A 24861-nucleotide genomic window follows, 5' to 3' on the forward strand; every position below is an offset into this window, starting at 1 on the left:
CAGATAACCAGATTCCATCTGGTACCAGGGTGACCTCCCTGCTCTCTGACTCGCAGCACTGACTCCAGGCTTCTTAGACTCTGATATGGACAAAGAATATCACCTGCCACTTCAGTAAACAAAGGATGTTGTGGCCATCAAGCCAGCAGCCACTGCAGCCACCCCTGATGGTGCGCCCTGAGGGGATTCAGGATGGAGAAAAATAGGATACTGGCCCTAGATGGTTAAGGTGCGTATCAAACAAGTAATTTCAATAAGCTCAGACTCCTGCATCTTCCCACACATAGAAGAGTGCTAAATTCATTAACTTAAGATGTCTGGTTTTCTTTAATTAGCAGTAAACTTTTGATGTTCTGACTACTTGGGGTTTTTTTGTTTCTGTTATTGCAAAAACTACTATATATCCTGGCTCCTCTCTTACCTCTTCGGAACAGTCGCTCAGCTATCTGAGATGCTATATCCCAGGCTTAAGTCCTCAGTAATACTGCTGAATAAAACATAATTCTCAACTTATAGGTTGTGCATTCTTTTTCAGTCGATAAGTGTATTGGTCAACTGGCTAGCAACTGGAGACAGCCGCTCCCTGTCTCTTGCCTTGGGCAAATACCTTGCCTGAGCTGGCAGGTCCTGTCTCTCTCCTGAAATGGGACTAATAATCCATGTGATAGTGTGTGCTGTGTGCAAAGCAGCTTCCTAGACCTCAAAGGGCAAGCATGAGAGCAGCTGAAGAGTTATAATAACAACAAAAAGTAATATAGTGCTTATTATGTACCAGAGATTATTCTCAGTGATTTACATATATAAGTTTATTTAATCCTAAAACCATCCCACAAAGTAGGTACCAGTGTAGTGATTAATAGCATATACTCTGGAACTAGACAGCCCAGACTTAAATCCCTTCTTTGCCATTTACTAGCAGTGTGACCTGGGGGGAGGCCTGTGTCTCAGTGTCCCCATCTGCCAAAAGAAGAGAATACTAATACTACCTCATAGGGTTGCTATGAGGATTAAATGAATTAAAATGTATAAAGCATACAGAACAGTGGCTGGCACATAGTAAAAGCAATCTAAGTCTTTGATAACTCTCATTTTTATAGATGAGAAAACTGAGGCACAGAGAAGTTATTTGCCTATGATCACATAACTAGTAAATGATGGAGCTGGGAATCAAACCCTAGGAAGTCCGGCTTCAGAGCCTACACTCTTAAATATTATGCCCTAGCAATGAAGAGGGGATGTCCACATGAATTACTTTACGAGGGAAGTGGGTGGGGTAAGCCCTGAATTAATTGATGTGGAAGCTTCTAGCAAGTATAATAAGATGTTAGTGTTCCTTCTGTTGTGGTAAGTGAAGTTTGCAGCAGTGGGCTGGACTGTCCCCAGGTGGCCAGAAGTTTCTGGAGGAGGGGTCTGAGGCATAAGCAGGGGCTAAGAGGCTGAGGTTTAAGCCCATCTCCCCAGGCTCCTGTCTCATAATTCATTTACCCCCCCTTTCAGCACCTGTCTTGGATGTGGGGTGACACTCAGGAGGTACTTGGTAAATGGCAACTTAAAATGGAAAATCCTTGCTAAGCCTCTAGGAGTTTAAGCATGTGGTAAACTGAATTCAGTGCAACAGTTGAATTCTGGGCCCTGGGGATACTGCTGTGAATTGAGGGGCCACTTGGACCTTAGCAATCCCATAGTTCAAATGGGGAGACGCACAAGTCAACAAGCAGGTTGTGGGCCATGGACTCTAAGGATAAACAGGAACTATTCGGGTGGGAGGGGTGGGAAGTGTACTGGGCCCGAGTAAAGGCCAGGAGGCTGCGAGTTTTCTTTGGCTGGGGGTGGTGGGTTGCGGGGTGGGGCGGTGATCTGGCAGAATCCTATAAATACCTGATTACAGAGTATTTTACCCTGAGGGAGAGGACCTAGATTTTAAGTTCTGGAGAGTCAGGATCAGGTTTGCATTCTAGGAGGCTCACTTTTGGCTGCCAGCAGTCAAGCTGAGGAGCTGGAGCCATTGAATTCGAGGCTGGAAAGGAAGCAGGGAGATGGTTTCAAGGCACAGACCCGGTCTAGGTGGGGATGAGGGGGCCGCTTTGAGGTGGGGCTGTTGGGACGCAGGAGCAGCTTGGACTAGAGCTAGCCCTTTTGCACAGGTGGTTTCCCCGGCCTGACTCCCATCCTTGCGGCTCACTCCCTTTCTTCAGTCTTTCCAGGCCAGGCCTCAGTCACCTGGCTGCCTGTTCGGAGCCACACCCACGCCCTCTCCCTGCCCTGGGGCTTCAGGGCTCTGCGCAGGTGCGGTGTTCTTCGGCTCTCCGGCCCCGCCCCCCGAGCACGCCCCGCCCGTTGGCCCCGCCCCGCGCACGCCAGCCCGCCCGCGCGCCAGGCCCGGGCGGCGCCGACGCGCTTGGCGGGAGATAGAAAAGTGCTTCTGTGCGCGCCGGCGGCTACCGCAGCCCCTGCGAGCAGCGGCGGGACCTGCGGCCACGCTGACGCTTCGCAGCGCGGCCCCGGGGCCCGGAGCGGCCGGAGAAGCCCGCACCCTGACCCCGGCCCGGCTCCCGCTCCGGGCTCAGCCGGCGGGCGGGCGAGCGCGGCGCGGCCCGGGCCGGGGGGATGTCTCGGCGGACACGCGGGTGAGAGGAGCCGGGAGGCTAAGGGCCCCTCCCCCCTCCCCGACCTCCCCCCCAACCCCGACCTCTGCCCCCACCCTCGCTGTGCCCTTCTGAGCCGGGCGGGGGTGGGGTCCTCAGGAAACGCAGTGTCCTGTGTCGCCCGACGCGGGGAAACGCGGGGGGTGCGCGCGAAGCCGGGGTCTCACGGGGGCCCCTCGCTCGGCTCCCTGGGCCTCGGAGCTGGGGCGGGCGGGTCTCCTGGGACCCGGGCCAAGCCCTGCATGATGTCATTTTGTCTCCCGCCTAATTGCGGGGTGGGGGTGGGACGGCGGTGTCAGCTGGAAGGGGCTTTACCGGTGAGGGAGGCGACCCCTGGAGAAGGAAAGTGATTTTCCAAGTCACGGCGAGCGGGCGGCCAACGCCTGGGAGACTCTTGTCGTTCAAGCCTTTTGGGGTTCAGATTTGCCGGTGGCCATTTCTTAACATTCGGGGAAACACAGAACCCCAAGCTCCCTCCCCCGCCCGAGGAAGGATGCAGGGGCGGCGGTGTTGACTTTTTGGTCCCCCACCACCTGGGTTGCGGACCCCAGCTCGTTTTCGTTTCGGAGACCTGTCTTCCTGTTCCACATGAGGGGTTTGGGGCAGCTGAGGTTGAAGGCGAGGGGAAGAGAGACTGATGTGTATCGAGAGCGCTCTGTGCCAGCAGCCCCTGGGGTGGAGGCAGGAACTGCGGTCTCCATCTTACTTAACTCGCCAGAGAATGAGTAGCAGAGTCAAGCCAAGAACCAGGTCTGTGGGCTCCAGGTCCGTGTCTTAGACCTGTGCACCCGGTGCCTGAGCTCTGGGCTTTTCAACCAGTCTGGGAGTCACAGAGGACAATGGGATTCTGCCCTGTTCCCTCCCTGGATTCATGCAGCCCAGATAACTTCAAACCCCACTTCAGATGGTGTTTGCCTTCTCGGGCCCAGCATATAGACCTGAGAAGCAATCGTTGCTGGCTTTCCCTAGAATTCCTTTCAGCAAGGAAGCATCTGATCCCTGGGCAGTGTTCAGGCTCAGGGTGTGTCTTCCTCAGGCCACAATTTCTCAGGGCAGCTCCAATTCCCAAGGGTTGTTCTGGGCAGGCACTAGTCAGGCCCTGAATTTCTGGTTCAGGAAGTGTTAACTCCAGGCAACAACCAAGGCCCCAGACAACCCCCAGGTCCTCTGCTACTTCTCCCCTGGGGCTCAGTGGAGGACCTCCCCCCCCACCCACCAGGTGAGGGATGAGTTCTGTACCCTGGAACAGCATTCAGTTTGATTCTCGGCGACCCGCTGTAACTCTCCTCTGCACCAGTGCCCTACTTCCTGCTCAGCTTCTGACTCACCCTATCTGGCGCAGAGCCCAGCGCATGAAAGGGCATAGAAAGGGTGTGTTGGACCTCCATGTGGTTGCCACTTCTGACTTAGCCTCTGCTTTTCCAGCTGGGATTACGAGATGAGGACTGGAAGGTGCCGGTTGGAGCCTGGCTTAGTGGAATTGGCAGGTGGCATAACCCTGTGAGCCTCAATGTTCACATCTATTAAATGGGGATAATGAGAATGCATGTGAAGTAGACAGTCATCATCGTGTTGGTGCTAGAAGTATATTACCTCACAGAATTCTCCCAGCCGTCTGAGCTGCTCTCCCCATTAAATAGAGTATTTTGGAGCACCAGAGAGTGTTACACAGAAACAGTCTCTTCCTCGAAGGAACATTTGCTGAGCTTCTGTCAGAAGCTGGGTGCTGGAGAACCAAAGGTAGTTTCTGTCAAAACGGAGTCTGGGGGACAGTTGATGTTAAAGCCAACTTCCTTCTGTTATTAGCATCTTGTAGAGTTTTTTTGCCTCCTACTTGGCGATAGTGGAGGACCCCATGAATTGGGTTGGGAATTACAAGACAAGGCTGAATTCCAGCTCCTCCTATGACTGGTGTATTGCTGGGTTTAGAAATCCGTCTGTCCCTTTCCTAATTCTAAAAAGTTTACTTGTATTAGCATTTCTTACCGACTAAGAGGCAGCAGTTTTGCACGTTTATTCATTCCTATGTCCAGCCATTCCCAGAGCAAACATTTCTTAAGGCATTTTGACGCTACCCCCCAAAGGCCCTACAGATATGAGGTGGAGCTGACCTCTGTCCAGGTTGTCAAGGAGACAGGCAGTTGCAGCCTAAGGGCTTATGTTATGAGACGGGAGGATTTCCAATGTGCTCTGGGGAGTGTGGGTGTGATTAGGAAGATGCTGAGAAGGGGAAAGGAGCGTCGCCACAGAAGGAAGTCCTCTTCCTCTTTTGGAGAGGCCTGTGCTTGCCTTGCTTGTTTGGAGACGTGTAGGCTTTTTCCCCACTTAAAAATGCCTGACTTCAGAATGTCCCTGACAGAGGTGACCTAATGGAGTTGGGAGGGTGCCTTTGTGAGCCCCAGACATGCCTGGGGGTGGATAGCATGATCTCCATTTTTGTAACTATTAAACCTGATAAATAGGAAGATTTTGGAGTAACTTGGAAAATTACCTGTTAGAAGATAAAAGCATCCAGAATTCAAAGCTGCTTGTACTCTGATTTTCAGCTCCATAAACTAGACCTATGTGTAGGCAAGGATTGAGAAGGGGTATGCAAAAATGGACATAGTCACTGAGATAATGTATTTTAAATGGTTTTCTCGAACAATATTTCTTAAAATCCTGGTGCTTGATGATTACATACATCATCAGCTTTTTTTTTTTTTGGCTGTGTTGGGTCTTTGTTGCTGCATATGGCTTTCTCTAATTGCAGCGAGCGGGAGCTACTCTTGGTTGTGTTGCGCGGGCTTCTCATTGTGGTGGCTTCTCTTGTTGCGGAGCACGGGCTCTAGGCACGCTGGCTTCAGTAGTTGTAGCACGTGGGTTCAGTAGTTGTGGCTCGCGGGCTCTAGAGCACAGGCTCAGTAGTTGTGGCGCAGCGGCTTAGTTGCTCTGCGGCATGTGGGATCTTCCCGGACCAGGGCTCGAACCCGTGTCCTCTCCATTGGCAGGTGGATCCTCAGCCACTGTGCCACCAGGGAAGCCCACATACGTCATCAGCTTTAATCCTTAAAATACCCGTGCAAGTTGAAAAACTTTTGTTATTTAAAAGAAAATTTGAAATAGGTGTCTGGTGTTGAATATAATATTCTTGGTGAAATCTTTTCTCTTTAATAAATTTATTTATTTATTTTTGGCTGTGATGGGTCTTCATTGCTGCACACGGGCTTTCTCTACTTGCGGCAAGTGGCGGATACTCTTTGTTGCTGTGTGCGGGCTTCTCCTTGCGGTGGCTTCTCTTGTTGTGGAGCTCTGGCTCTAGGTGCACAGCCTTAAGCATTTGTGGCGTGCGGGTTCAGTAGTTGTGGCTTGTCTGCTCTAGAGCGCAGGCTCTAGTAGTTGTGGAGCACGGGCTTAGTTGCTCCGCGGCATGTGGGATCCTCCTGGACCAGGGCTCGAACCCGTGTCCCCTGCGTTGGCAGGTGGATTCTTATCTACTGCGCCACCAGGGAAGTCCTTGGTGAAATCTTAACTTTTTTTTTCTTGTAGCTTTTGAAATCATTAGAGTGTTAACTGAAAATGAAAGAGTAAAGAGGTCATGGCCACAGTCCACACTGTCCGTCCATCATGTAGCAGCAGGTGGAGAGACACATGTCCTTGACCTTTGGCTTGCTTTCCCTGCAGTGAGGAGCTAGATGAGCTGCACTACCAGGACACAGATTCAGATGTGCCGGAGCAGCGAGACAGCAAGTGCAAGGTCAAATGGACCCACGAGGAGGTGAGTGACACCGAGGGGCAACTGCAGGGGTGGAGGTGATGGCAGCTGGGAGGCTGGACCAGGAACAGAGCCTGGGTTGTGTCTGCCTGATGCCCCGACCAGTATGATGAAGAGGAGGAGCTGATGAAAGAAGCAGATGGGGGAATTCCCCAGCGGTCCAGCTTTAGGACTCGGTGCTTCCAGTGCTGGGGGCCCGGGTTCAATCACTGGTCGGGGGAACTAGGATCCCACAGGCTGCATGGTGCAGCCAAAAAACAAACAAAAAAAGAAGCAGATAGGCACTCTGGTTCTCCCTGGTGATTCTTCTCAGAGCATTCCTGGGCACTCTCAGTATTGAGGACTCTTAGGGGGATGCATCTCTCAGTATTGAGGACTCTTAGGGGGAGGACTCTTAGGCGGATGCATCTCGCAGACCTTGGGGCCAGCAGTTGCTGTTGTGTCTCTTGAAAGCTGGTGTGTTCTGCATCGTGGACTTTAATTGTGCTTCTTGTCCTTTAACTGCTGGGAGGTTTAGCCAACTCTGCAAACCCCCTCTTTATTATCATTTTTAAAAAATCATTGTATTTTGTCTGCGATAGCAAGCTCTGAATTGATTTTATTCTTTAATCAAGTTTATGAAGTATAATTTATATACAGTCAAATGCACCTTTTTAAAGTGAACGGTTCCAACAGTTTTGATAAGTGTATATTACTCACATAAGTACCACCTTGATTGTCCCCGGAAGTTCCCTTTGTGGTCCATCGTTCCTGGCTCCAGGCAGTCGCCCATCCAGTGTCTCTCTGTTTGATCGTTTTGCCTGTTCTCGAATGTCCTACAAATGAAATCATTCTGCTCTTTTCTATCTGGCTTCTTTTGTTCAGCATAATGTTGCATGATTCAGTAATTTGTTCATTTTTTCTTCCTGAATAGTATTCCACTGTATGGATAGACCATAGTATGTTTCCCTTGTTGATGGGCATTTGGGCTATTTCTAGTTTTTGGCTATTGTGGATAGAGCAGCTGTGAAAATTCTTGCCTAAGTGTTTTTGAGGATTATGTTTTCATTCATCTAGAGAGGATACTTAGGTACGCTCATGGTGTATGTATATGCTTAGTTTAGAAACTGTCAGGTTGTTTTCTGACTTGGTTGTACCAATTTAGACTCCTACTGGCCTTCTCTTTTTATTCTACCTCTGTTTTCCTGTATGTGTTTAGTTTTAAGTCTTTTTTTTTTTTCCCCTTACTGTTTGAGTTGTGAAACACTCTTAAATCATAAAAGATGTTTCTTCAGAGGAGTGCTAAGCCAGCCTTTTCTGTTCATCCCACTGTGGACCAGGGACTATATTCCACTCTTGCAGGCTTAGAAGAACAAGCAAGATGGGGTCCCTACCCCAGAGCATCTCTCTGCCTGGACCATGCCCAGGCCCGTGGACATGCTGTGGTCATAATGGTGCTGGCAAGACCGGCGTCTTTTTTTTTTTTTAAATTTACTTTTGGCTGCGTTGGGTCTTCATTGCTGCACACGGGCTTTCTCTAGTTGGCTGTGAGCAGGGCCTACTCTTCGTTGTGGTGTGCAGGCTTCTCATTGCAGTGGCTTCTTTTGTTGTGGAGCACAGGCTCTAGGCTCATGGGCTTCAGTAGTTGTGGCATGTGGGCTCAGCCGTTGTGGCTCGTGGACTCTAGAGCACAACAGGCTCAGTAGTTGTGGCGCACGGGCTTAGTTGCTCCGCGGCATGTGGGATCCTCCCGGACCAGGGCTCAAACCCATGTCCCCTGCATTGGCAGGTGGACTCCAAACCACTGTCCACCAGGGAAGTCCCAAGACTGGTGTCTTTTGTGCTCACTGTGGTGTCTCTCCTGTCTTATACTAAGCCTCCTAGACGTAGGAGGCACCTGTAATTGTCGAAATACCTTTTTTTTTTTGCCTTCTCTTTCTCTCTCTCTCTCTTTTTTTTTTTTTGGCCTAGAGGCTTGTGGGATCTTAGTTCCGCGACCAGGGATTATAACTCGCACCCTCAGCAGTGCAAGCGCAGAGTCCTAACCGCTGGACCACCTGGGAATTCTCCAAAATGCTTATAGAAGTTGAGTTTACTGTTGTCTGAGAAGTTAAGAACAGTCTCATGGAGTAAGGATTTGGAAATTCAGCAGTCAGGTGTGCAAAATGGTGGGTAAGTCAATAGGAAACGGGTTACAGGTGGAGAAAAGCAAGAGGACCCCCCCGTTTGGCTGGAGCGAAGGGTCCTTAAAGAGGAAGCGTGGTTGATTAAGATGGAAAGATCGAATGGGGTCCAATCCCGGAAGGCCTTGGACTTCGGACTCAGAGATGTAGGCTTGTTCAGCTGGCAAGGTGAAGCCATTGAAGGTTTTTGAAGCAGATGCGGGACATGACCACAGCTGGGCTCCAGGGAGCTAGTCTGCTGTGTGTAGGGTGGGTAAGGGATTTGGGGGCAGCCTGAAGCTGAGGGAGTTGGAGAGGTTGCTGTGCTGGGCAGGTGGGAGAAGATGGCTGTGGAGGGACAAGGACAGTGCAGGCGGGAGTGGACAGGTGGAGGGGGCCCATGGGGTCTGGCAGGAGCTGGAGACGAAAGTGTCCCCCCGCCAGTTGTCGGGGAGGATGGTGGTGCTGGAGATGGACACAGGGGACATGGGCGGAAGGCAGGGGTTGGCCTGGCCAGGTCGGGCAGGGGGCAGGGGAGGCAGGGTGTCCGGTGCTGGCTGTGTGGCCGTGGGCTGGCTCAGCTACAGGATTTATGGGGACTTTGTGCAGCCGATGCTGGGCTGTGGCCAAGCTGCAGTTGAGGGTCTGGATTTCTCTGGTGGCCTTTTTTTCTGTCCAGGAGAGAGAGAGAAAAAGAGAGAGGGGGGGAGAGAGAGAGAGTGTGTGTGTGTGTGTGTAAAAACACCTAACGTTAAATGTACCATCGTAACTATTTTTAAGTGTACAGTTCAGTACGTGAAGTATATTCTCACCGTGCAGCAGGTCTCTAGAACTTTGTCATCGTGCAAAGCTGAATCATTAAACACTTAATTCCCCCCTCTCCTCCTCCTAGCCCTTGGCAACCACCTTTGTCTACTTTCTGTTTCTATGATTTGACTGCTTCAGATTCTTCACAGGCGTGGACTCACACGCTGTCCTTTTGTGTCTGGCTTATTTCGCTTAGCATAGTGTCTTCAAGGGTCATCCATGTTGTATCTTGCAACAGAATTTCCTTCTGTTTTAAGGCTGAATAATATTCTACTGTATGGATATACTACATTTTCTTCTTTTTCTTTTTTTTTTGATTGAACCCAGGCCCTTGGCAGTGAAAGCGCGGAATTCTAACCCCCGGACCGCCAGGGAATTTCCTACATTTCCTTTATATGTATAAGATGTTAAAAAATTGATTCGATGGAAGAATACTTTACATACAATCAACTACAACCATTAAAGTACAATTCAGTGAGTTTCCATGGACGTGCTACCATGAAACTCCCAGCACCATCATCGTAGAGCGCTTCCATCACCCCAGGCATTTCTTGCTCCCTTTGCTGTCCATCTCTCCCTACCACCACCCCTCACCTCAGACACCACTGACTACCTTTTTGTCCCTATAGCTTAGTTTACATTTTCTAGAAGTTCTTAAGTGCAGAATCATGCAGTGTATACTCTTTATGTCTGGCTTCTTTCCCTCATCATAATGATACTGTGATTTCGTGTTGTTGCGTAAATCAGTACTTTATATTCAGGAGAACGTTTTAACAGGTCCTGTTTTTCTTCCCTTCTGAGTGCGCTTGATTCTGCCCATGTCCCCCATCTCCATTGCTGGGTCACTGTCGTCTCTGGCCCAGGTGCCTGTAATGGCCTCCTCTTGTTCATTCTGCCCATCTGTAACCCCTTTTCCTGCAGCTGCCAAAATGAAGTTCATAACAAGCACATTGAACCGTGACCACCCACCGCTTCAGTGCATCAGTGGCTTTGCATGACGCAGAGGCCTGAATCAACCCTGCTTGTGGTCTGGCCCCTGCTGTCCCCTCTAGAATCCTCTTGCATCCCTCCTGCTTGCTTCCTGCATTCTAACCTCACTGGACTTTCTTGGAGCCTGTCCCTTGGATCCCCCCAAATAGGCCTCACCATCGACCTCTCCGTACCCCTCAGCACCTTTCCTTTTGTTTGCAGGAGCCTTTGATTAACATCTGCTTCCCTCTAGACATTAAGTCCCATAAGGTTGGGCAGCTCCGATGCTGCCCGCTGCCATGCCTGGCGTGTAGTAGGTGATCATTTCATGACTGAGTGGATGAGTGACGCTGTTTCCTTTGGGGAGGGCTCCGTCAAGAGCAGCTGTTTTCTGCACACGTGTAGCTGAGCCCTCTGTCTTTCCGGTTTTGGCAGGATGAGCAGCTGAGGGCCCTGGTGAGGCAGTTTGGACAGCAAGACTGGAAGTTCCTGGCCAGCCACTTTCCCGTGAGTGCAGCCCCTCTGCGGCCCCCTCCCCCAGGACAGTGGGCCCAGGACAGACTTTGTGTCAAGGAGAAGAAAGGGGGGTTCCTTACCAAGTCCCCCCCAGCTCTCCCAACAAAACAACCTTCCAGGCTTCCTAGGCCCTTTCTTCCCAAACCGGAATCCAAGGCACCCTGGTGTAAGCGTCTCCACGCAGCAGCCTCCGTGTGCCTGGGGGTCTTGGGCTCCGTGATCGTGAAATCAGATCAGTGACATATTTGCATTTCTTCCTGCAAGTCAGGAGCGAGTTGGTGCTCGGTTTCGGTTTCTCAACCGTGAGACTGAAACTGAGGGGAAACAATACTTGAGCAGGCTCCATGGTGAGGCCCCTGCGGAGCTGGCTGGTGCCACCATGTCCAGCATCTAGAGGCTCCTGGTGATGCGGGTCCCCCTCAGGTCCCCCACGCCCAGCACTGCAGGCGTCTGGCAGGGAGGGGATGTGGCAGGAGCTGCTGTCGGCTTATTTCCTGGCTCATCGGGCAGTTCAGGGACCAAGTCACCAGACCCTCGTCACCTCCCCCTCCTCCATGTGATCTGAAACCTTCAGGGAGATACTACCCTCCCAGAAGCAAGCAAGGATCCCTGATGTAGCCTGCGGGCTGGGACGGGGCAGCCCCCTTGTGTTAGGGCAGCTGGCGGTGGCTTCCCACATGGTTCTGAGTTTGCCTGGTTCCATCCGGGCCCTCTGGTAGCACAGGGAAACCATGCGTGTTCCGGCCCGTGGGCAGGCAGTGTGTGGTGGTGCAGGGAACAAGACAGAACCCCGCTGAGGTGTCCCCTGAGCCCAGTGTGTGTCCAGGGTCCAGGGCCACCATCCCAGGAGTTCTCACGGGTGCCTGTCCTCTTCCCAGAACCGCACTGACCAGCAGTGCCAGTACCGGTGGCTGAGGGTCTTGAATCCAGACCTCGTCAAGGGGCCATGGACCAAAGAGGAGGACCAGAAGGTAATGCCCAGGACAGTGCCTGCCACATGGCAGGCCTTCACCCACCCCCGGGAGTCAAGGGACTGAAGCTGCCCTGGGTGTTGGCTGGGCAGTCCAGCTGGACCTTGGGTGTGGGACATCCCGCTGGTCGGTGCTGGGGTGGGGAAAGGGCCGGTCCCGCTGGCCTCACAGCAGCTTTCCCCCAAGGTCATCGAGCTGGTCAAGAAGTACGGCACGAAGCAGTGGACGCTGATCGCCAAGCACCTGAAGGGCCGGCTGGGGAAGCAGTGCCGCGAGCGCTGGCACAATCACCTCAACCCCGAAGTGAAGAAGTCCTGCTGGACGGAGGAAGAGGACCGCATCATCTGTGAGGCCCACAAGGTGCTGGGCAACCGCTGGGCCGAGATCGCCAAGATGCTGCCGGGCAGGTGAGCCGCCTGCCGGGCCTTTGCGGGGATGTTCCAAGGCCCAGTCCGATTTCCCTGGAGTCGTTCACTTTTCCCAGAAGCGAACGAGTCCTTCAGATTCTAGCCGTGGTGGGAGGGGATAAGGGAGGGGGGCGGGGGGGACCCAGCTGCAGGGAGTCTGGAACAGGGAAGGGGGGCGGGCCTGGGGGCCTCCCGTTCACCGTGCACACTCTCACCTGGCCCCGCTTTCGGCTCTGTGCCATCCCTGCCCTCTGCTGTGGCCGGGGTGGCCTGGTTATTTTTTAGAGAATAAACCTCTTTCCTCCTGCCTGTGAGGTCAGGGCCAGGATCTGGACGTCCGAACCACTGCCTGTTTCCACCCTACTCTTCACGCTGGGCCTGGCCCCTCCAAGCCCTGGGCCTCTTGGTGTTCTGCAGGGAGCATTAGGACGACTGGGCTCCATTCTTGCTAGAATCCTGCTCCAGGGTCAATTCCCAGTCTCCTAAGTTGCTCACTGCTCCCCTAACTGCTTTCTATCTTCTGGAAACTTGTAAAAAATCACTTACTCACCACTGTCTTCTACCCTGCTCTTTTCGTCTGTGCGCATTTTTACCTTATTTTGTTTCCTTTCTTTGCCATGGCATTGCAGTCCTGGGAAGGAGAGGAAATAAGATGCCAGATGGTCTCTTTCCCCTGGAGTCTGGAACCATCTGTTTCCAAAACTCAAACTGGCGTGTGTTATCCTTTTGGCATTTCTTAAAACACTTGGGTTGAGGACTCGAGCCTCCTTCCCGTGTGGCCAGCCTGGCCTGGCTGATGCCACCAGCCTCGCCTTGATCTGCTGTCACCCTTGCTCATCTGTGGGGCCTTAGCTGCTCCGACCTCCTCTCTCCCTTAGACACGGGAGAGCTCTTTTCTGAGCCCGAACACCCTGTGCTCCTGGCAGCTTGGATACCCTCTGACTTGCGCCCATCATGTAGCCAACACGCTCTCACCCTTTGGTTCTCAGTGGGGACGTTATTTCCTCAGGGAAGGTTTCTCTGTCCTTTCCAACTGTGGTCAGTCCCTGGCCACCTCCCCACCATGCCCCGACCCCTGCGCAGTCAGCACTGCGTCCTGACAGCCTTCAGTGGGAATGAACAGAGATCCAGACCCTCCTCTTAGACTGGTGGCTCCGTCAAGCTGCTATTCTCTGTTCACGGTTCAAGGGAAAAGCACTCTGCTCGGAAACCCAAAGAAGGCAGCGCCTCTGTGTGTCTGCACTCCTGAACTGCTGTAGGTCTGTGGGCTCTGACGCTGCTGAGCCCCCCGTGCTACTCACTGTGACGCTGCTGTGTGCTTCTGTAGTTTCGTACTTCTTTGTGCTTCATACTGCTGTCTGCTCCTACTGCTCTGTTACTCTGTCTTGCGGTCCCTGTCTGCTTCTCTCCCTCCACGCTTCCCTGACTCCTGTACCACTGTGCTACTTTCTGCTTCTGTAGTGGGGGGTACTACTCTTGACTTACACCATATATGTTTCCTCTTTAATCTTCAGCAAGTGATGGAGAGTGAAGTAGTCTTTTGATTCTCCAGATAAAAAAGCCAAGGCTCAGAGTGGTCAGTAGTGGATCCTCTGTGCCCTCTTTGGCCATTTTCTGTCTGTGGGACGTGATCAGGGCTGTGTTCCAGGTCACTGAGCCTCAGGACAGGGGCCACCGGCCAGCAGCTTGCTTACGGTTTCTACAAATGCAGAGTGAGTGGGAAAGGGAATGGGAGTTCCCAGAATGTTTCAGTGTTAGGATTTTACCCTGTAGGCTGAATAAGACCTTTGCTTATTTCTCAGAGGTGTGTGGAAATACTCCGTAAATCGTTACAGGCTGCAAGCATGTCAGACTTCATCTTAGAGCTAAGAGCCCTTAGAACTCCTCAGGCTGAACCCTCATTTACAGAAGTGGGAGCTCAGCTCAGGGAGGCTAGTGACGCGCCCGGTGGCGCACGGGCCCCAGTGCTGGGGTCAAAGATCCCCGGTTGGCCTCTGTAGGACAGACAATGCTGTGAAGAATCACTGGAACTCCACTATCAAGAGGAAGGTGGACACGGGAGGCTTCCTGAGTGAGTCCAGAGACAGCAAGCCCCCCATGTACTTGCTGCTGGAGCTGGAGGACAAGGACGGCTGCCAGAGTGCCCCGGCCTCAGAAGGCCAGGTGAGTGGGGCGGGGATGTCAGGCAGCTCAGCCACCGGGCTTGGGCTAGTTGGTTTGTTTTCATGTGTATCCGATGCCGTCTCACCAACACCTATTCCTCCTTTTTCACCTGTTCCGTGGCTGTTCCTTAATCCTACAAGAGGTTCTCACTGTGGCCTCGCATCTCTCATGAGGGCCTTTCCCTGTGTCACCTGTGCCCATGCTTGGTGCTCATCTGTCCACAGATGCAGGATGCCAGAGCCGACGCCAGGTGAAGAAGGGTCAGGTGGGGAGGTCCTCAGCCTCCTCCTGTCCTCAACAGCTTCCTTCCTACCCGTTGCTCTTTCCAGCCTTTTCATACTAAAAGCACATATGCAATTCTAAAAAAAATCAGATTTGTTGAGGTACAAGCAAATACAGTAAAATTCACTGTGTTTCATGTGCAGGTCTGAGTCATGACAGCTTTAAACAGTCCTGTGGCCACCACCATAGTCAACACACAACCTCTCCATCACCCCCCATATTCTTTCAGCCCTTCTCCCATCCTTAGTCCCTGGCACCCTTCATCTGTTTTCTGTCTCTATAATTTTCTAGAAAGTCATACAAATGAAGTCATGTGGTGTTACATCTACAATTGTTAACATCTCCCATCCTACACTCCAGAGCATACTATTTTTAAAATTGAAGTATAGTTGATTTACAATATTATAGTAGTTTCGGGTGTTTATGGTTATTTTTGAACTATCTCATATGATTTATTCTTAAAAAACAAAGATTTGAAGCACATGTGTCAGAGTATGAAGATGGGACGCTGCTGGGTACATGGCAGGTGACACGCTTCCTCTACACTGTTTTCCAATCTTTTCTGTAATCGTGAACTATTGAATAGTTCTTTTTAATGCTCCACCTTTCCTTTTCCTGCTGGCCAGATTATAACTGTTCACTGCTCCAGTTCTTCTACAACACCCTGCTGGAGCGTTATATCATGTTTTTGCCTCTCTTTCCGGATTTTTCAGCTTCAGAGACTATTCCTTGCTTCCCAGATATGAGAGCATCTATGCGGTAACAGTTGAAAAAGCTGTAAAGTGAAACGTAAAAGGACTTCTCCCTCCTGTCTGGATTCCCCATGGGTCCCCTAACCAGAGGAATTCACTTCTCAGTTTCTTGTATGCCTAAGTAATATGTTTTCCAGGCTTTTACTTCTGATTAAATAAAAAGCATCCGTGCCCCAGAGAGAAACAATGTGCGTCAGCAGACACGGAGAAGTCGTCTTTCAGGATAGGGCAGAGTGGACAGTAGTCTCTGAAAATCCTCCTTGGCTGAAAGTCATTTCCTAGGCTCTGTTTTCACCCCCCTGGTGCTTTGTGTCTGGGAGGCTGGCCCTGCTGGGCCAGGGGGAGCTCCAGACCTTGATCCTGAGCACACAGGTCAGGTTACAGTGTGGGTTTCAGCCTCACCCACTCCTCTCCACTGTCATTTTAATGGTTCTATTGGGCTGGTAATTTCTTCAATTAAGGTTACACCTGACTTTTTGTTGTTAGAAACAAAACTTTAATGGTTGTCCTCCTAGCTAAATCACTGCTCATTTGCTCAGTTGTCTCTTGGGAAATTCCTAGAGGTAGATAGATATATTCTTTAAAAATGATAAGGGACTTCCCTGGTGGGCCAGTGGTTAAGATTCCTGCTTCCAGTGCAGGGGGCCTGGGTTCGATTCCCTGATCAGGGTACTAAGATCCCCCATGCCGTGCGGCATGGCCCCCCGCCCCCCAAGAAACAAAAACAAAATAGACGTTAATACATTTTGCTAGATTGCCTGCCAGAAAAGGTTCACCTGTTCTGTGTGTATGGGACTACCTCACTGGTCAGTGCTTGCAATTATAAATGATAAGTACTGAACTTGATTAGAAATTGCCAAACTTTTTTCAAAGTGGCCGTTTTCTGAAGTGGGAATCACATGTTGGTAGCTTTTAAATAGTATTCATAGCATTCTTCCCCTCCAGTTATAGCAGTTACAAGGTTTTAATCCAATCTGCTCTTATCTCCTTTTCTTCCTTTGCTTATATCACAGACCATTTCCATTCTGTTCACTTGACAGCAGTGGCAACAGTAGCTACTAATTAGGTTGAAAGGTTTTCACACAGCTGTTGATCTGTGTGCCCTCCCTGCTCAGTAAGCCTCAGTGTCCTCATTTTATAGGCGAGCAAACCGACCCTCATCACAAGCTTGCCCGAGCTGGGAAATGGCAGAGCTCTGTCTGCACCCAGAGCCCACGTTCTCCCCCCATTAACACAGGACTCCACTTCTTGCTCTCAACCAGGCCTCTGTTAATCACCTGTGCTGTTTGCAAGGCTCCTCAGGGGCTGTCAGGTCAACGAGTCAAGCTTGTTTCGGAGGTTCTGCCAGAGCGATTGCCCTAACGATCTACCTCTTTTTCTTTATTTCTTTTCTGTCACAAAATCAGTCTCAAAAAAAAAAAAAAAATTAGTCTCCACTCCTTTTTCAAACTTTCATTTTGAAATAATATTAAGTATACAGACAAGTTGCAAGAAGACTGCTCGCCTATATCCTTTACTGGGTTCATTCATTTTTAACATTTGTCAGATTTGCTTTATCTTTCTCTATGTACATTTATTTTTTTTAAAGACCCTGTAGTTAATTATTTACTTAATGGCTGTGGCATGCGGATCCAGGCCCCCTGCAGCGAAAGCCTGGAGTCTTAGCCATCGGACCACCAGGGAAGTTCCAATATGCATATTTTTTTAACCTGAGTTATTTGAGAGTTGGTTCCATACATTGTGCCTTTTATTTCTTAATACTTGAGTGTGTGTTCCTCAAAATAAGGACATTCACCTGGGTGACGACAGTACGCACTTGGAATTTAACATTGGTGCGGGGACTTTTGACTAACCTACCGTCTAGATTCCACTTTCTCCTGCCCATGATCCAGTCCAGTTTAGACACTGCTTCGTTGTCATATGTCTTTCGTCTAATTTTATCTGGAATAGTTCATCAGCCTTTCCGAGCCTTTCACGATACTGATGTTTTTGAAGCATAAGGTAGGGCTAGTTGTTTTATAGACTGTCTCTCAGTTTGGGTTCACTTGAGTTTCCTTATTATTAGATTCGGGTTGTGCACTGTTAGCTGGAATACGGCATAGTTTGTATCTCATAACGAAAAATCCAAACCGCGTGCCCTGTGCCCACCAGGGAAGTCTCGTGACCGGCTGGCCCCCGGCATTCCCTGCCCTGAAGGAAGAGGAGAGCAGTGAGGAGGAGGCCACGGCGGCTGCCCCCTCCCAGGAGCAGGAGCCCGTCCCCACAGAGCTGGATGGAGTGCGGACGCCAGAGCCGCTGGAGGACTTCCCCAAGCGTGAAGACCAGGAGGGCTCCTCGCCGGAAACCAGCCTGCCCTACAAGTGGGTGGTGGAGGCCGCAAACCTCCTCATCCCTGCCGTGGGCTCCAGCCTCTCTGAAGCCCTGGACTTGATCGAGTCGGTAATGTTGGTCACGGCGCTTCACAGTGGGCCCCGAGCACCCCCAGCAGGGAGCACTTTCTCTCCGTAGGCGTCCATCCTTCCGTCCGTTCGTTGTCTCGCTGATGTGGCTCAGCTGGTGCCGAGTGCCCAGCCCAGCACCAGGGCCTGGTGATGCCAAGATAGTGGCTGTGCAGCGCCTGCCCTCGGGGAGCTCCTGCCTCACCTGTACAGCGCAGGGTGGGCTGGGAGGGCTCGCGGTGGAAGCCGTACGACAGAGTGCTCAGGGCTGATGGGGAAGGGTGTTTGAAGCGGTAACACAGCCTGGGTGGGCACTGGTGTTTGTGGCAGCACAGGTGGTTGGGTGTCCCTGGAGAGGACCCTGGGAGGGGCCCGGGTTTGGGGCTGCAGTGGTGAGTGGGTCCTGATTACTCAGGTACAGCTGCCCCTGGGGCCGCGCTGGCTGTGGGTTGTGCCCCTTTGGGGGAGGCACCCCGGTGGGGGGTGTACTTCTTGGTGTGACCTCCCAGGTCCATCAGCCAGGCCTGTGGTGTGAAGTGGGTTTTAGGAGGTGGTGGGCAAGAGGCCGGCGACCAGGGGTAGAGGGGTTCAGTGGGCAGCGCCCATACTCACCTTCCCACTTGGGCTTCCTCCTCTTGGCTGAGAATATTGACGTTGTTTATTGAGCATCTGCTGAATGCCAGGCTGTGGGTTTAACATATAGTCCACACGGTATCCTGTGAGGGGTGTCCTTCTGTGTTTTGCAGATGAGACTGAGGCTCAGAGAGATCAAGTAAGTGTACCCAAAGGTCAAAGGTCACACAGCAAGTAAGGTCTTAACCATCATGCTGTGCTCCACTGTCCTGCCCAATGAGCGTTTGGATGGTGGGGTGGGTCTCAGGTGGGCTGTGTGCTCAGACCCTCTGGCTCTGGGTCTCACCTCTTGCCCCTAGTGGCTGGGACTGTGGTGTCCCCTTCACTACAAGGGATTTCAGAGTAGCGATGCGTGTGTCAGTCTGTTCAGCAAATAGCTCCGGGGCCACCATGGGCTGTCACTCCTTTGGGCCCACTCTGCACTGCTGGTGCCGGTGAAGTGGGTGGTGAACTCAGCTCAAGCTCAGAGAGGTTAGGAGGCTTGTCCAGTGTCACACAGCTGGTGAGTGCTGAGCTCGAGCTCCCCACGATGACCTTCAGCGACTGATGGGGAGCGATAGTAGTTGCAGAAACACTGCCGTCTGTCTCTCCGGGCAGTCCTTGTAGCATGTGCTCCGGTCTGTTAGATGCCATCCATTCCGGGCCTCTCCGAGGTTGGGGTTGGCTGCTGGGAGGAATGCCTGGAGACGGCACAGCTCTGAGCCGGCCTCCACCCTTAGCAATGAACTTGCCAGGCTTCTTTGAGCTCCAAGGACCAGAAATAGAAATCACCACTAGGGTCTTGGTCCATTCAGGGCCAGACCTCCAGGGACCAGTGGAAACTTCTGTATCCAGAAGCCTTTGGGCTGGGTTGTAATTTACTGGGCAAGGGCAGAAAGACCTGGGCGTGCCTCTTAGAATTGCTCTTGGAAACTTAGTGACTTCAGGGCGATCACACCCTCTCTGACCTGGCTTCCTCAGTATGAGAAGGGAAAGTAATGCTTCTCTAGCAGGGTGGCTGTGGGATTGGAAACAGTGTAGGTGAAGCACCCAAGGAGGCGCTGCGATTGACAGGGTCATGGAGCCCAGTGGTGCGCTCTGGGTACGTGGCTGGCAAATCAAGACCCTTCAACCTGCTCACGGCCTTGGACCCAAAGCCTCACTTCCAGTTCTCTGTTAAGGAAATAGCTACAAACGCAGGAGAAGATTTACATCCAAGATGTTCATAAAGATGCTATTTTTAAGAATTAGGGGGGAAAACCTAATGTCCTATAGAAAGGGGATAATTATGTAACATGTTCAAATGATGGTACATTTTACAGCCCTTAAAATTGTTAAAAGTTGACCTTTTTTCACTATAATAACAACTAATATTGATAGTAAATATTAAACTCATAGGTAATAGAATGAGGTGCAATCATTATTCCAGCTTTACCGAAACTTTAAATGGAAAAAAGCAGTTAACTAGAAATGATATGTACTAAAGTTAGAAACATTGAAAATACTAAATATTTAGGGACACATGTAAGTGGTAATTGATAAAACAAACGCATAAAAATGGTAAATACTAAATTCAGGCAGTGATATCCTGCATGCGGGCAGAGGATGTGCCAGGTGGACCTGGAGCTTTAGTGACAAGGTTTTATTTCTTAGGCTTATTGATGGGTATGTGAGTTTTCTTTGTATTTTTCTTTGTGCTTTTTGTATATCTTAAAAACGCACAGAACATTTTTGTAAATAACAGCAAGCAGCCACAGGCACGATATGACTTCAGTTATGTTTCCAACTACAGATACAAAGAAGAATCTGAGGAAAGGCAGGACAATATTAAGGGTGATGGTTTCTGGGCTCTGGGATCATCCTTTTTTTTTTTTTGGCTGGGCCACGCGGCTTGCGGGATCTTAGTTCCCTGCCGGGGAACGAACCCGTGCCCCATGCAGTGGAAGCGTGGAGTCTTAACCACTGGACCACCAGGGAAGTCCCTGTAGGATCATGCTTGATGCTTGTGTATTTTCCTTTAACGAATGAGCCCTGTGGTATATCAACCGGTAGAAAAGCAGAGCCGTTGCAGTTATTCCTAAACCCCCTCTCTGGGCAGGACCCCGATGCTTGGTGTGACCTGAGTAAGTTTGACCTCCCCGAGGAGCCATCCGCAGAGGGCAGCATTGGCGGCAGTCCGGTGCAGCCCCATCCATCGCAGCAGCAGCAGCAGGCCCCGCCAACCCGTCAGCCTGCCGCCGCTGTGCCCAGCGTGACCGAGTACCGCCTGGACGGCCACACCATCTCGGACCTGAGCCGGAGCAGCCGGGGCGAGCTGATCCCCATCTCCCCCAGCACTGACGTGGGGGGCTCGGGCATCAGCACACCGCCCTCGGTGCTCAAGCGGCAGAAGAAGAGGCGAGTCGCCCTGTCACCTGTCACGGAGAACAGCGCCAGCCTGTCCTTCCTGGACTCCTGCAACAGCCTCACCCCGAAGAGCACGCCCGTCAAGACCCTGCCCTTCTCGCCCTCCCAGGTGCGTGGACCCCACCCCGACTGTTCTCTGGGCGCAGGTGACAGCCCCCCTGTGCCCAGTGCTGGGGACCCTGGAGGGCAGAAACGGGCCTGGCCCTGCCCTCATGAAGCGTCCGTGCTGATGGGAAGACCAGTTAATAAAAAAGGACCCAAATAAACGTGCTGAATGGAGTGAAAAAGGCGCCTTCTGGTACTTCGGGTGCATCTAGTCGGGGAAGGGTGTCAGCCAGGGCTTCTATGAGCAGGGGGATTGCTGGAGCTGGGGGCAGAGGGTGATAAACGGGCCGAGAAGGGAAGAGGACTCGGTGTGTGTTAAGAGTGAGTTTACTGAGCACCGATTTTATAGCAGGTTTGCCAGCCCTGGGGCGTGAAGGGGCTGATGACAGCCCTGCCCATGGAGAGGATGGCTGGGGTGAGAGGATGGCTGGGGTGGGGGACTTGGTGGTCACAGTGTCCTGAGGAAAGGGCTGTGGGAGGAGCAGTTATTGAGTCGCTGAGAGCTTGTTGTGTTGAGTACTGCTTCCCAGGCTCTGTTTGTAATAGACACAGTGTTGGGGGGAGCCTGGGGGGGCCTGTCTTTCCTAGAGGCGAGGGAGGCACTCAGAGAGTGGTGTCTCAGGTGGGGTTTGTTGACCGATTGATCGGCTTGAATAAAGGCTTGGAGTCAAGGGGAGAGCAGAGTATGGTGTGAAGTCCAGAGCTAGGACTCACGGATGGGGGGCAGGAGGACTGATGGGGACAGGAGGAGGGTTGAGGGATGGGGGCTGGGGCCTCGGAGGGTCCTGGGTACAGCTAGGGGGCATGCACTGTGCTGGGGGCTGTGGGTGGGGGATAGACTGGAGGGGTGGGGCAAGAGGGGGGGCAGAGGCTTTGGGTCTCAAGGGTCTCCTGCCTCCTGTGGGGACGTGAGAGAATGAGGCCCAGTGGTGGCATGTTTCCAGAGGCCACCCTCTCTGCTGTAGAGGGACTGAGGCCAGGCCTTTGTATCGGGATGTCTGGTGGTTCTGCAAGGTGCCCTGTGTTAGTTCACTTGGGCTGCCGTGACAAAGAACTGCACACAGGGGGACTGGAACAACGGACTCATTTTCTTAGTTCTGGAGTCTAGAAGTCCGAGAGGGTGTGAGCAGCATTGGTTTCCTCTGAGGTCTCTGGCTTCTAGGTGGTAATCTCCTCTCTGTGTCTTCAGGTGGTCTTCCTTCAGTTTCTGTGTCCTAATCTCTTTTCTCTTATAATCTCTTCTTCTTTTGTAAACTTCTTCTAAGGACACCAGTCTTATTGGATCAGGGCCCACCCATGTGGCCTCATTTTACCATAATCACCTCTTTAAAGGCCCATCTCCAAATACAATCACAGTCTGAGGTACTGGGAGTTACGGTGTAAACATGTGAATTTGGGGAGAACACAGTTTAGCCCATAGCAGGCCCCCCGTGAGGGCTGCTGGCTGAAGAAGGAAGACAGCAGGGCTGGAGCTGCCCAGAGAGCAGCCCAGGGTGACGGGGTGCAGCTGCCCTGCCCAGGGACCCTGCAGAGGGCAGTGGGCCTGAGGGCTGCAGGTGGCCCTGAGCTGCCAAGGGCACCTTCAGGGCAGAGGGGAGAGGGTGGTGCTTCAGATCTGGGTTTGAGTCCCGCCTCTACCTCTAGCACTCAGCGCAAGAATCCAAACCTCCCTTATCTGTAAAGGGGGATCGTAATCTTTACATTTCAGAGGATCTGTGAAAACTATGTGAAATTCTCAGTGTGCAGTGCTCAGCTCTGGTGTGAGAGGGTGTGTCTAAGTGTTGATGTCACCATCTCCATCATCACTGACCCGTCTGTCGCAGTTCATTTAAGAGCTACTTTCTTTTCTGAAAAGGAGCTGCTCTCGGTCAGCTTCCTTTGCCTTAAGTACACCGTCAGCAGCACGTGGGGGTGGGAGATGGACCTCCCATCATCCTGGCAAAGCGAGGATTGGGTGATGCCCAGCCTGGGGTCTACATGGACCAGCTCAGTGGGTCCCTGCCCAGTGGGTCCCTGCCCATCTGTCCTGGCCTCTGCTCTCTGGCACCTGCCGGTGGGCTCTGAGGTCATCACCTTGTCTTGTTTCCTTTGTCTTCCTGGCAGTTTCTGAACTTCTGGAACAAACAGGACACACTAGAGCTGGAGGGCCCCTCGCTGACGTCCACCCCCGTGTGCAGCCAGAAGGTGGTGGTCACCACGCCACTGCACCGGGATAAGACGCCCCTGCACCAGAAACACGCTGCGTGAGTGCTGTGCCCCCGTCCCACCTGCGCTGGGCCTGCCCCTCCCCAAGCAGTGGCCGGCCTGGCGGAGGTTCTCTGGGGGAGGGAACCCTTGGAAAACCGCCTGAGACTCTGTTACAGGAAGGCCGCCTCCTCCTGGTCGCCACACCTCTTCACTTCCGTCAGGGTAGTCTGCTGCTTCACCTCTGTTCTAATTCTTTCTTTTTTTTTCCTTTTTTTTGGCCGCGCCGCATGGCTTGAGGAATCTTAGTTCCCTGACCAGGGATTGAACCTGCGCCCTCGGCAGTGAAAGCACGCGGAATTCTAACCACTGGACCACTAGGGAATTCCCCGTTTTTTATTTTTTAACTTGATGGTTTTCTAATCTCAGAAATGGAGAGAGTCCACACTGCCACGAAAAATTTAATCTCTGCATCCTTTATAAGTTTCAAGTGCAGATCCACTGTGTTTGAGTAGCCCTACGTGAAGGACAGAAGGGCCCCCGGTTCTCTCGTCTCTCTGGTGCTTAGTCAGGAGGGACGGCCGTGCCCCACCTCCCGTGTGTATGAAGCACAGCGTTTCACCTTCAGCCTGTACAGGTTGCTTACCTGCTTCTATGGAGGTGATTTCACAATAAGTTTCCTCCCTTGTGTCATCGTGACTCTTGAATTCCAGGTAGAGAGAGTTGCTTAACTGGTCTTCTGCTTGTTACATGTGCCGGGGAAGAAGCATTGCTATTTATGTTTCAGCAGTTAAGTTGTAATTCAGGAATCAGTTCAGGAGTTTTAGTTCTTGTAATGATATGTAATTTCAGAAAAGATGTATGAATCGCTTGGTCAGAAGTCAGTCTCTCAAGAGTTGATCTAACGTTTAACATAAGTAGGCTTCATGAGAAATGATTCTCCTTTCAAGCCGAAATCCTGGACTTCAAATCTAAGCTCTTAAACATATGCTGGAAGCAAGAAAAAGAATTGATATTTAGATACGTTTCATGAGAAATGATTCTCTATTCAAGCCAAAATCCTGGACTTGAAGTTCTTAAACAGACAGCTGGAACCACAAAAGGAGTCGCTGCTTCTCCGGAGAGAGGTTGGAGAGGGATGCGGTCTTCCTGGATCCCCACCTTCCTCGCCTCCCCCTTCTCTCGCTGGTTCTGCAGTGTGGCCACAGGCCGGCCTTGTTTTATGGAGAATCCTAGTGACAGCAGCCTTCTCAGTCGTTCTTCCAGCCTTTCGGGTGTGCTGGACCCTCTCAGACTCTTTCCCGTTTCTGAGGATAGCCCTTCCTCTCAGCCCCCGTAACTCCCTTCGGGGGTGGGGAGGTGGGTGTGTGGGCAAGTGTGATGGGAAGAGACTGTGTCCGGGGGTGGCCTCCCTGCTGCAGAGGCAGAGGTCTGGTGGAGGGCGGTGTGGGACTCACGGGCAGCCTGCAGCAGAGCAGCTGGTGTCTGCGTCCAGCCCCGTCGTGAAGCCGCCTCCTCTGTCCCCGGCAGGTTTGTAACCCCAGATCAGAAGTACTCCAGGGACAGCACTCCTCACACACCGACCCCGTTCAAGAACGCCCTGGAGAAGTACGGACCACTAAAGCCCCTGGTACGTGGTACGGCCAGGCTGGTCCTCCAGCCATTTACGGTTCACAGGGCCCTGTCCCTCTGAGATCTCATTAGATTCT

The 24861-nt window shown here is 51.9% G+C and overlaps 1 protein-coding gene across 1 annotated transcript in view; it reads left to right on the forward strand.

Annotated features, from left to right (window-relative positions):
- Positions 1–2370: 2370 nt before the first annotated feature.
- MYBL2 (MYB proto-oncogene like 2) overlaps positions 2371–24861 on the forward strand; it is a 28227-nt gene continuing 5736 nt past the window's right edge. The window contains exons 1-10 of the mRNA XM_022592353.3: positions 2371–2627; positions 6309–6402; positions 10752–10823; positions 11711–11803; positions 11990–12210; positions 14211–14373; positions 17559–17846; positions 20556–20972; positions 23072–23211; positions 24683–24782. Of these exons, the coding sequence (XP_022448061.1) occupies positions 2608–2627; positions 6309–6402; positions 10752–10823; positions 11711–11803; positions 11990–12210; positions 14211–14373; positions 17559–17846; positions 20556–20972; positions 23072–23211; positions 24683–24782 (1608 nt within the window). The 5' untranslated portion in view covers positions 2371–2607. The remainder of the gene's footprint in view (positions 2628–6308; positions 6403–10751; positions 10824–11710; positions 11804–11989; positions 12211–14210; positions 14374–17558; positions 17847–20555; positions 20973–23071; positions 23212–24682; positions 24783–24861) is intronic.

Source organism: Delphinapterus leucas, chromosome 15, assembly GCF_059928025.1.
Source record: "Delphinapterus leucas isolate spDelLeu-1000000601 "Yukka" chromosome 15, BTC_Dleu_Yukka2, whole genome shotgun sequence".
Classification (NCBI taxonomy): Eukaryota; Metazoa; Chordata; class Mammalia; order Artiodactyla; family Monodontidae; genus Delphinapterus; species Delphinapterus leucas.